The sequence below is a fragment of the Neovison vison genome, chromosome 5, assembly GCF_020171115.1.
Source record: "Neovison vison isolate M4711 chromosome 5, ASM_NN_V1, whole genome shotgun sequence".
Classification (NCBI taxonomy): domain Eukaryota; kingdom Metazoa; phylum Chordata; class Mammalia; order Carnivora; family Mustelidae; genus Neogale; species Neogale vison.
Window position 1 is genome coordinate 17,877,019 of NC_058095.1, and position 11,327 is coordinate 17,888,345.

Consider the following 11,327-nt stretch of genomic DNA (forward strand, 5'->3'; position numbering starts at 1 on the left):
ACAAGTAGGCAGAGAGGCAGGCAGAGAGAGGAAGGGAAGCAGGCTCCCTGCTGAGCAGAGAGCCGGACTCAGGGCTATATCCCAGGACTCTGGGATCATGACCTGAGCGGAAGGCAGAGGCTTTAACCCACTGAGCCACCCAGGCGCCCCTTGACTTGATTTCTTAATCCAAAATTTGAACCACAAGATGCAGTAGTACACTTGATTCATACTGTAGGTTGACTTTTGGCTTATGTCATGTTAATTTTACACTTCTTCAGATCAAGAGAAGATGAGTTAGAAGAAGCTGACATTAGCTTGGTGGGAGTTAAGTTAAATAGTATTAGGAGCTGAAAGGCATTTTAAAGATTTATCCTTGTGGTTCTACTGTTTAATGGAGGAGGATCCCAGACTCTTGTGAAGTAATGTAGTTAAACCTTTGGATGCTACTAGGTGAATACCGTGCCAGATGCAGAAATGTGTTACTCATTTATAAAGATGAAAGGTTACCATCTTTAAGGTTGAGCTGCAGGCTTTTCCAGTCCTTGATAAGGAAAGCTGGGAATAAACTCAGGTTATGAATGCTCCCTTGGTTCTCTTCTGAGCAAAACACAGGCCTGGAAGTTAGGAACTCCCAAGTTCTGTTTCTTTGTGTGCTACCACTGACTTGATTGGCTTGGCCAGGTGCCAAATCCTGAAGATGAGTCCAAACTGGTCATTTTGTTGCTGAGTCTGTTGTTTATCTAATGTTCAACCAGACCTTCAACTTTCTTAGCTATCTCCTTTCAGATGAGTTCCTTTGGGGCTTATGACAGTCTGCAGACTTTGCCTTAGTTCCCTGATTTGAAAATAATATCAGTGCTACCCTCCACATAAACACCTTGAGGAGTAACTGCTTTTCAGTAGGTGTGTAAACATTTAGTTAACAAAACTTCATTATTTGGGAAGCTAGAACTTCTGCTTCAGAGATTATTTTGGGGCCATTTGAGAGGCCTGCCTTACTGAAAGATGGCTTTGGTTGCCCTTGGCAGCACAGAGGGTGGCCATCCAGCTGGACTGAGCAAGGGTCAGTTTCTTAGGGTACCAAGCAGTTGTTGCTACGAAGTCCTGGATGTTTGACCCTGATAGCCAACTCCTGGGGCCTGGGGCCTCTGTGAGAACAGGATTCATTGACTGGTAGGATTGATTCTTTGCAGCAGTCCTCTTCAGGATGAAGATCTTGCTTCTTGATTTGATTTCCATAGTTAACCAATTTTTTTTATTGTGTTTAGCTCTCACCATCTTTCTCTTTGAATTTTCTTTTAAATTACTCACATTTGCCATTTTGTTAAGAACACTTTTAGGAATAACTAGAGAGGACAGTAGAACTAACTAACTTCTTAGATGTTCCTTTCCATCCTCCAGTTTGGTTTCCTGCCTTTGCCTACCAGTTGGACTGGAGTTACCCAGGTCTACAGAATGCTGTGTTTAAACAGGCTTCAGACTTAAAATTAATGTCCTCCTCCTCTCTCTGGAGGCTAGCACAAGTTCTACTGAATATGTCACAAGAGTAGTGATGCTATCCTTTTCTCAGATACACTTGTGCATGGGGCACTGGAGTTCCTACATTTTCCTTCAGGAATAACCTTTTTGCTCACTGGAAACCCAGGGCTTTTTAACACTTCAAACAAAGTCAGTGGATGTGTGAAATAGAATATGAAGAATGAAAGTACAATTTCCTTCTGAATTTTCCCCTTAAAAAAACTTTCAGGCCAAATGTAACTGCTCCTGGTGCAGTGTTAAGATTAAGAGATCACACCAGCAGTTTCAAAAAACTTACCACCAGCTCAACCATTTGAAAGAATTGTGTGGGTGTGCAAGAAGTTTATCAGTAAACTAGTAGGATTATTTCAGCCCTTGACCTTGTCGATACATCATTTGTCATAATTGAACCACCTCTAAAGAAAACTCAAGAAGTTTATTCAGGGGACGCCTGGGTGGCTCAGTTGGTTGAGCAGCTGCCTTCGGCTCGGGTCGTGATCCTGGCGTCCTGGGATCGAGTCCCACATCGGGCTCCTTGCTCGGCGGGGAGCCTGCTTCTCCCTCTGCCTCTGCCTGTGCTTGCTCTCTCTCCCTCTCTCTCTGACAAATAAATAAATAAAATCTTTAAAAAAAAAAAAGTTTATTCAGGAGGATTTGTGAGAGCTTAAGTATTGATCTGTCTAAACTCCTTTGTTTTTTTTGCAACAAGAAGTGGAATGAGGTGGTAAGCTTTCCAGTATTCAAAGACAACTGGCTCAAGATAGAATCTTTGCCTCCTAGACTATATATTCTGTCCCACTTGCAAATTATAATTGTTACCCTGTGGTCAACAGATCCACTGTGTTCAGGGCCTGAATTTGACATTTTCTTTAATTTAAAAATTCTTCTTCATTTTTAGCATCAACCATCTACACCTTATGTGAGAAAGAATAGTAAAATAGAATTTTACTCCAGTGTTCTTACCAATTTGAACAATAATTTCAAAAAACAGACCTCACAAACGCAAGTGTATTTGGGTACAAGTACTGTCTCAGCTCGAGCTAATTTTGCCATCACAATGTCGTGAATATTTGTTGCTACCTGTTCTGGATGTGAGTAGCCGGGGGGAATCCTGTGGTGCGTTACCTGATGTTTCACTAAATACAGCCAGCGCTTGATTTCCTGAAGGTGAACTGTTTGGTTGTGGTTTTGTTTTTTGGGTGTGTTTTTGGTTTTGATTTGTTTTTTACTTTTCTATGGATTCCCTCTTTTGTTTCTCTTTTTTTCTATAACTTTTGAAGTAACGAGGGTAAAGCATATTTATTTACATTTTCCCAAGTGAAGGATTTTAATTTTACTCTGGATGAAGGGGAAATTAAAATACCAGTCAGGGTGCCTGGGTGGCTCAGTGGGTTAGGCCGCTGCCTTCGGCTCAGGTCATGATTTCAGGGGCCTGGAATCGAGTCCCGCATCGGGCTCTCTGCTCAGCCGGGAGCCTGCTTCCCTCTCTCTCTCTCTGCCTGCCTCTCTATCTCCTTGTGATCTCCCTCTGTTGAATAAATAAATAAAATATTAAAAAAAAAATCAAATGGGCAACTGCTCTGGTCTTAAACAATAGGGGCTAGCTGAGTTGGTGGAGCAGGTGACTCTTGATCTTGGGGTTCCGGGTTTGAGCCCCATATTGGATGTAGAAATTACTAAAAAAAAAGAAAATAATTATGTCAATGGTAGCTTACTTTTGCATGACACACTTTCATGGTGTCTTGTTTAATGCTGATAGCCATTTTGTAAAGTAACCACAGCGACATTTTGGTGATGAAGAATGAGGCTTGGTTGTTTCCAGGGTTCCACTGCAAGTATGTGTCAAAGATACGACTAGGCCCCTGGTTTTTTTACTCCTAAACCAGCCTAATTTTTAGGTTTTCTGTCTTTAGAAATACCATGTCTATTTTTTGAAACATTTTATTTATTTGACAGAGATCACAAGTAGGCAGAGAAACAGGCAGGGGGCAGGGGAAGCAGGGTCCCCGCTGAGCAGAGAGCCCAGTGCAGGCCCCAGTCCCAGGACCCTGACATCATGACCTGAGCCGGAGGCAGAGACTTAACCCACTGAGTCACCCAGGCGCCCCTACCTTGTCTATTTTTTTAAAAGATTTTATTTGACAGAGTACACAAGCAGGGGGAGTTGGGGGGGAGCAGGGAGCCTGATGTAGGGTTTGATCCCAGAACCCTGGGATCATGACCTGAGACAGATGCTTAACTGACTGAGCCACCCAGGACACCCCCACCTTCCCCGCACAGCCCCTCTCCCTTCTGCCAGTCTATTTTTCTGAATTAAACCAATCCGGGCCTCCCTGGCTTTCCCAAAAACAGATCTGAAGGTCCCTATCTCCCAAGGACCACTTTCTTTCTTTTTTTTTTTAATTAACATATAATGTATTATTTGCCCCAGGGGTACAGGTGTGTGAATCATCAGGCTTACACATTGCACAGCACTCACCGTAGCACATACCCTCCTCCTCAGTGTCCATAACCCATCCACCCTCTCCCTCCCCTGCTCCCCCCAGCAGCCCTCAGTTTGTCTCATGAGATAAGAGTCTCTTATGGTTTGTCTCCCTCCTGATCCCATCTCGTTTTGTTTTCTCCTTCCCTACCCCCCAACAACCCCCCCATCCTGCCTCTCAAATTCCTCATATCAGGGAAATCATATGATAATTCTTTCTCTGATTGATTCATTTCACTCAGCATAATACCCACTAGTTCCATCCACATCATTGCAAATGGCAAGATTTCATTTCTTTTGATGGCTGCATAGTACTTCTGTCTCTGTGTGTGTGTGTATGTGTGTGCACGCACACACATCCACACATCTTATTTATCCATTTATCTGTTGATGGACATCTAGGTTCTTTCCATAGTTGGCTGTTGTGGACATTGCTGCTATAAACATTCAGGTGCACGTGCCCCTTTGGGTCACTACATTTGTTTTTTGTTTGTTTTTTTTTTTTTTTTGGGTCACTACATTTGTATCTTTGGGGTAAATACCCGGTAGTGGGATTGCTGGGTCATAGGGTAGCTCTGGTTTCAACATTTGAGGAACCTCCGTATTCTTTTCCAGAGTGGCTACACCAGCTTGCATTTCCACCAACAGTATAGGAGGATTCCCAAGGGCACTTTATCTTCTAGGCTAGCCCCCCAAAAGTTTTCCTTGCTCAAAGGAGGATTAAGCTTTTCAGCCGTCCGTCTCAAAGGTTAGGAAGTACTTTGCCCTGACTGGATACCCAGGCTCTCTAGGATGAGAAAGGGAACAAAATGAAATTGCTAATGTGTAAGCATGGTCTTTTTGAGCAGCCCAGTTAAAATGTTTGGTGGAAAGGACTTTAGTGAAAGGTTAGAGATCCTCAAGTGATTTGAGGATCATCGTCATCACAGCCTGCCCCCCGACCCCGCTGTTAATATAAGTAATTCAGAGTCTTCTCTATCCTGAGAGCAGTATGCTACTCAGGTGTTTCAACATAGAAAGTGTTAATAGAAAACTGAAGTTTCATACAAACCTTATCATTCTAAGAACATAAGTATAAAGTGCCTTTGGAAGCCAAGTTCAAAAAGTTGCCTATCTCAAGGTAAATCAGAGTCATTTGTGAGTTACTTGAAACTATAAATATATATATTTTTAAGATTTTATTTATTTGACAGAGAGAGAGATCCCAAGTAGGCAGAGAGGCAGGCAGAGAGAGAGGAGGAAGCAGGCTCCCCGCCCAGCAGAGAGCCTGATGCGGTGCTCGATCCCAGGACACCAAGATCATGACCTGAGTCGAAGGCGGAGGCTTTAACCCACTGAGCCACCCGGGCGCCCCACTATTTCTATATTTTTAAAGACTAGACAGAATTTGTCTCCTGAGAGTAAAACATACTTTTTTTCCTGATGACAAATGTACGTATAGAGTGTTTTTAAGACTGACAGTGGAGGGGACACCTGGGTGGCTCAGTGGGTTAAGCCGCTGCCTTCGGCTCAGGTCGTGATCTCGGGGTCCTGGGATCGAGTCCCACATCGGGCTCTCTGCTCAGCAGGGAGCCTGCTTCCCTCTCTTGTCTACTTGTGATCTCTCTCTGTCAAATAAATAAATAAAATCTTAAAAAAAAAAAAAGACTGACAGTGGGGGAAACGATAATTAAACTTCAGTCCATCTTACTAATAAGTTCTGCAGTCAGAGATGATCACTGCCGCATCCTGTAGTGCAGTCAAAATGAGGCTTCTCTGCATATAAAGCCAGAGGGCAGTGTTGCTGCTGTTCCACCAAGCAGCCGTGTTTCTGGGACTACTGCATGACGTCATAGCAGAAGGAAAATTAAAAACACGAAGAAACTATTTCAAAATAGATATTTAATGTAATTTTTAGGCCGAAAGAAAAATCGATCATACATTGTCTTCAGTGGACCATCTGCCAGAATAGGACCAGTTTAGTTCAGCTCTGAAGGCCCTGAGTCAGTTCTTAACCGGCATAATTCCCCTTGATTCATTGATTTGTGAATGCTTATGAATCATAAGGTGCATTTCACTCCTGAAGTTCCTGCCACCTCCACTATTCCATTTAGATACAAAAGCAAGCTTTCCAGTGGGAGTTTTGTGTCCCATCCTCCACAGCCCCCCCCACCTCTTTCCTGCAGATGTTCTTAACCTAAAGGAGTTTGACAAAGTCTCAGGATTCTCGTGAACCCTCACCCGCAGAAAAATGTACATACGACCCAAGTCTACATAGACTTGGGTTCATAAATCCCAAGGTCCCCTCTAGATTCTAAGGCCCCAAGTTAAGGAACCCCTGTACTAAGGACACGAGCAATGCATTTGGCCTAGGGAAACACTGACACAGGTTGGGTGGAGATGGGCTAGATTAGCCATAATGAGGAAGGAGTAATCATACTTTTTTTAAAGGAGATAGAAGTTTATTAAATATACCACAAGGGAATGACAGGCAGGACAGCAAAGGAGAGACTGTCTGCCAACAACCTGGATTTCTTACAATTTTGATTTGGGGGCAGAAATTAATTTCCAGGGTCTCCCCTTTTTCTTTTTCTCCCCATTTTCTTTTTTCTTTTCTTTCTCCCTGCACTTTCAAGAATGGAAGTATTCCAGAGCCTAAGCAGCTGTTAGGAGTGTGGGACTAGTGGCTGCACAGGGAATGAATGAATGTACAGGGTTCCCACTTGCCCATAAGGACTTAATTTAGCTCCTCAACCAGAAGCTTTACATTTGATTTGCAGTGAGGGGGGCAGGCGGAATTTCTAATTTTGGTTTGACCCTCATGAAAAGGTAGACAGCTTCTGTTCTGGTTTTTTGTTTTGTTTTGTTTTTTAAGTGTAGGGAGCACTTAAGTATTAGATAATTAGGGTAAGTCCTTGGAATGCCCCCAAACAACCATTTCCCCTGTAAACCCAATACTCCCTACCTCTTAATGTCTTAATAAAGAACTGCCACACAATTTTATCCAACCATTGCTTGCACAGAAATGCAAGGGGGTTACCAAGAGCCTTTTTCAGACATACAGAAACTTGTTCCAGCCTTGTTGGGAAAGTGAAGGAATCACTAAAAACCTATTTGTAGGAATGAAATGAGACTGTCAGTTGTCTAACCTAACAGACTGCCAAATTAGGTTTACAGTTTTGTTAATAGACTTTCAAATGGCTTTTGAGAAGCAGAATTCAATTTTAAGCTTCTGATTGTAGCCACTTTGCTCCCCAAACACCCAACACTGGTTTCTCTAGCAGCAAAAAAGAAAACCAAGGCACTAGAAAGTGAGCACACTTAAGTTTTGAAGATAATTAATCTTTATATTTTGCCTGAACTGTATATTTAACATACTAAAACCCACTGAAGAGGAAAATCAGCAAATTGAAAATTGTCCCATTAAAGATTTTTTGCAAACTGACAAATTTAATGATTTCTTTACCCCCCAATGCAATCACTTAAAATAAGTCAGCACAATTTTGAATTAGCTCTAGAAATCACACTGAAACTATGTTACATTTACAAATATTAAATTTATTATAGCTAGAATGAATTTAATTGTTCTCAGATTTGGCCACCTTAGCTCCGTTTAAGGAGGGGATTTTTAACAGAAAAATGCATTATAACTTGGTCAAGTTACTTACACATTAAAAAAAAAAAAAACTTCTAAAAAGGAAAACAAGAAAAGCAACCCTTCAGTTTCACATAATTAAAGAACAGGAGAAAAGCACGCAAGCTACATCATAGCTAAATTTACCAAACCAACCAAAGCCGGGGGGGATTTTCTCTTCTGATTATTGTCATAAAAAGGTCCACTGTCTTATATACACATGTGTATAATGTTACATTCCATCACTGTAAAAAGTCCCCTTTGCCCCCTCCCCCAAAAAAGTTTCAGTCTAGTCCCCAAACTTGGACAGCGGCGCTCGCTCCTGCTGCCGGTGCAGTTCGTTCTCCGTCAGCAGCTGGAGGTTCTCGGCGCGCAGCCGGTCCAGCTCTAGCTCCAGCTCCCGAACACGCGCGTCGTCGCCGCCCAGCCGCTTGCTTTCCAACCGCAGCCGGTTATTCTCGTCCTCCATGCGCGAGAGGCACTTCTCCAGCTCCAAGTACTCCTTGATGAGCTCCTGCTTGCTCATGTTCTGCAGACTCTCCGCGTGGTACCGCTCGTAGGTCTCCGAGAAGTCCCGCTGCAGAAACTCGCTGCCGTCTCCTCCCATCCCGTCGCTGCCCCCATCCTCCTCGCCCGCTTCTTCCATGAAGTCCTCGTCGCTGGTGTCGTCGGATTTGGCAGCGGCCCGCTTAGGGTAGAGACCAGTTTTGAGATCCGGCTCCTCCTGGTCGTGATCATCCATGAGGAACTGTGTTGTGTTATAGGGTGCGACAGGCTGACCCTTGGCGAACATCTCAGCTCGAATCCTTGAAGCTCGCAAGCTCTGTTTCTCGTCGAACTTTTTCTTCTCTTCCCAGGTCAGCTTGTAGTACGGTTTCCAATGCCGCTTCTTCTTGGAGGGGCGTCTCCTATGCTTTTTCTTGCCCAGCTGTCTCTGCTGCTGTCCCCACGCCTCCTCGCCCCCTGCAGCAGGAGCCCCCAACTTGTTGGCCTCGGAATCATGACAAGGCTGTGCGAGAGACTCGGCCTCGGGCTTCGGTTCTCCCGCACCCTCCTGCGGGGGGGCTCCGCCAGCGGACAAGTCGTCCCCATTCTGGCCCTTCTTGCCTGCTTGCGGACAGCTAGGTTCTGGACGGACCGGGGTCTGCAGGGCAGGCGGCTGAGGCTCCAAGCTCCCTTCCCCCTCCTGCCCCGGATGGCCACCCAACTGGGGGGACGCTCTCGATTGCCACCTACTGTCCTCCTCGGGCACCCGCTCCTCCGCTCCTGGGGGGCGATCGGGGTTCCGCTCATCATGAAGAGCAACAGCACCTGTACAGTTGCTAGTTTGAGGCTGGTGCTGGTATTCTGACAAGAGTGGCTCGGCCATGGCTAATAGAGTCCTCTTCTCGAAGTTTGAAAATTTTTGGCTGTAAGTCCTTAAGGAGAAGAGAAGGTTTCCTTTCCTTTTAAAAATGTCCAGCAGAGTCCTCTTCGGTCTGTAATTCCTGCAGTGACGCCTTTAGCCAGTCCTTCTGTAAACAAACTCCAATTGCAACTTGGGAGAGCTCAAGTCAGTAAAGGGTTAAGTGCCCACAGCGCGGCCAGTTAGCGGGTCCAAAGGGGTGCAGCAGCAGTAACAGTACGTAATGTGCAAAGGGGGTGGACCTCAAGCCTCTCCGCAGAGCGCCCCCACAATCGAGGAGTTGGTGGGCGAGGAGATGAGGTTAAGTCCAACGGGTTAAACCCAGCCCCGAAGGGGTTAAAACTACCCGATGACGCTGCCTCCGAGGGCCGAATCCACAAAGGGTTAAATCCCCTGCCGCAGAGCCCACAAGGGGTTAAAGTCCCAGAGCCACCTCCTCCCACTTCCACGGGTGTCGCTCCAACCCGAGCTCCCAGTTCCCTAGGCCCGGCCGGAGCCTCAGCTGAGGACAGACAAACTCATCTCCCCCTTGGCTCGATGCTCGGCTCTGCTCAGATCTCCACCGCCTCCTCCTCTTTTCCTCCCTCCCTCCTCCCCCCTCCGACGGCAACTCTTCCGCCTCCTCCCCCCAACTTCCCCTCCCAACCTGCCTCTCCACCTGCCAACTTCCAACTGCTGTCTCCAAGCCCTCTGCGCCCCTTTTATATAGAAGCCTGTCCGCCCCGCCCATGCGCATGCGTAACGGAGTCCCCATGTCAGGAAGCTGGGAGTCGTAGTTCCCATCTCTCAGGCCCGCCGTCCTAGCGCGCCGTGCGACGTAGCCAATCCCAGAACGCGCAGGGGGCGACTTCGCCTGGATCTGCTCTAATCATTTAGGCCTAAAATCTCAGTGTAGTAACAGGCTCTCCCTCTTGCCACACACCCGTGACCCATTCATATTTCTTAATAGCAACATCTTACATTCAGACCTCTTTCTAACATACAACAGTTCTTTAGGCAGGATCACTTGACCCCACCATCGCCCAGTGAGTGAGGGTAGGAATGATTGTCTCCATTTTAGAGATAAGAAATCTCTGAGACTAGGAGAAATGAAGTGACTTGTCCAAGTCACATGACAACTAAGTGGCAATTCTTGCTAGAATGAAGGCCTTTGTGACCCTTGAGTCATTTTTCTTTCACAAAAAAATTCTTTTTCTCAAGAACTTTGGAATTAGTTCCTTTCCATTTCCAACAGCTTTAGCTTAATTAAAGCCCTCATTTCTTCATTTAGCAAACATTTGTTAGGAAGAAACAATGATGAATAAAATGCCATCCTTGCTGCTCATGGACAGTGTGGAGAGGCCATTAAACCACTCTGAGCCAAAATGACAAATGAAGAAAATCCTGGCAAAGACTTTGTGAACCAAGCTGCTCAGGAGTTGGGAATTGTGGACAGGATTCGTGGGGGACATGTCTTCTTGGCTCCCTCAGGAGGATGAAGGGTTTTCAGGCCCAGTAGCATGAAGAAGGGCATTCTGTAAAGAACAAGCACTGTGTCCAAAGAAAGGACTCGTCCAGAACTCAGGAGTGATTTCATGGGGAATTGGTGATGGGTATGCCCCAATGGAGAAGCAAGCAAGAATGCCAGCTGTTTTGAAATTGACCACTCCAGTTCCTGGGCTTCCAAGAACTCCCTGCATCTGAAAAAGCTGCTGTTCTTTGTGCTCCTTCATCAGTCATGCAGGAGACCCCCCCCTGTGAGCAAGAGCTGCCCCTCACACTGAGAGCTCCCTGAGAAAAGAGGTTTTGCAGAGAACTTGAATGGGAGTCAGAGATCTCTTTAACTCCTAGAGGACTCCTGGGTACCCTCATTCAGGGGGATTGAGAGGTACAGCTGAGCCCAGCCACCCTCAGTTTACTGGAGAGGGCTCATCTGTCACATGGGGGGAGTGGTGGGCAGAGTGATAGGTTGTGGAATTCTAGAATTCCGTCAAACAAGAGGCCAGGCACCTTGATAATAGCTGAGTTTTAACCCATTGCCAAGCATTTTACATGACATGGGCACGCCTGGGTGGCTCAGTCAGTTGTGTCTGCCTTCCACTCAGGTCATGATCCCAAGGATTCTGGGATCGAGTCCTGCATGGGGCTCCCTGCTTGGCCGGGAGCCTGTTTTTCTGTTTGCCTGCTGCTCTCTCTGCTTATGAGCTCTCTAACAAATAAAATATTAAAACAAAAAGCCCAGGACTGCCTTAATGATAATCTTCATCCTTATTTCACAAACAAGGCAACCCAGGTTCAGAACAGTTAAGGATCTTGCCCAAGTCCCACAGCTAGTGTACCCGTTCCTG

General features: G+C 45.7%; 1 protein-coding gene across 1 annotated transcript; it reads right to left on the reverse strand.

The window, feature by feature from the left end:
• Nucleotides 1–7,498: 7,498 nt before the first annotated feature.
• On the reverse strand, nt 7,499–9,624 carry HEXIM1 (HEXIM P-TEFb complex subunit 1). Its single transcript, XM_044247733.1, has one exon. It carries the CDS (start codon nt 8,962–8,964, stop codon nt 7,885–7,887), a length of 1,080 nt encoding a protein of 359 aa, XP_044103668.1. The 5' UTR covers nt 8,965–9,624; the 3' UTR covers nt 7,499–7,884.
• Between the last annotated feature and the right edge of the window lie 1,703 nt (nt 9,625–11,327).

Bases quoted from the DNA above. Each gene is read 5' to 3' on its own strand.
- HEXIM1 (XM_044247733.1), bottom strand. From the start codon at position 8,964: ATGGCCGAGCCACTCTTGTCAGAATACCAGCACCAGCCTCAAACTAGC.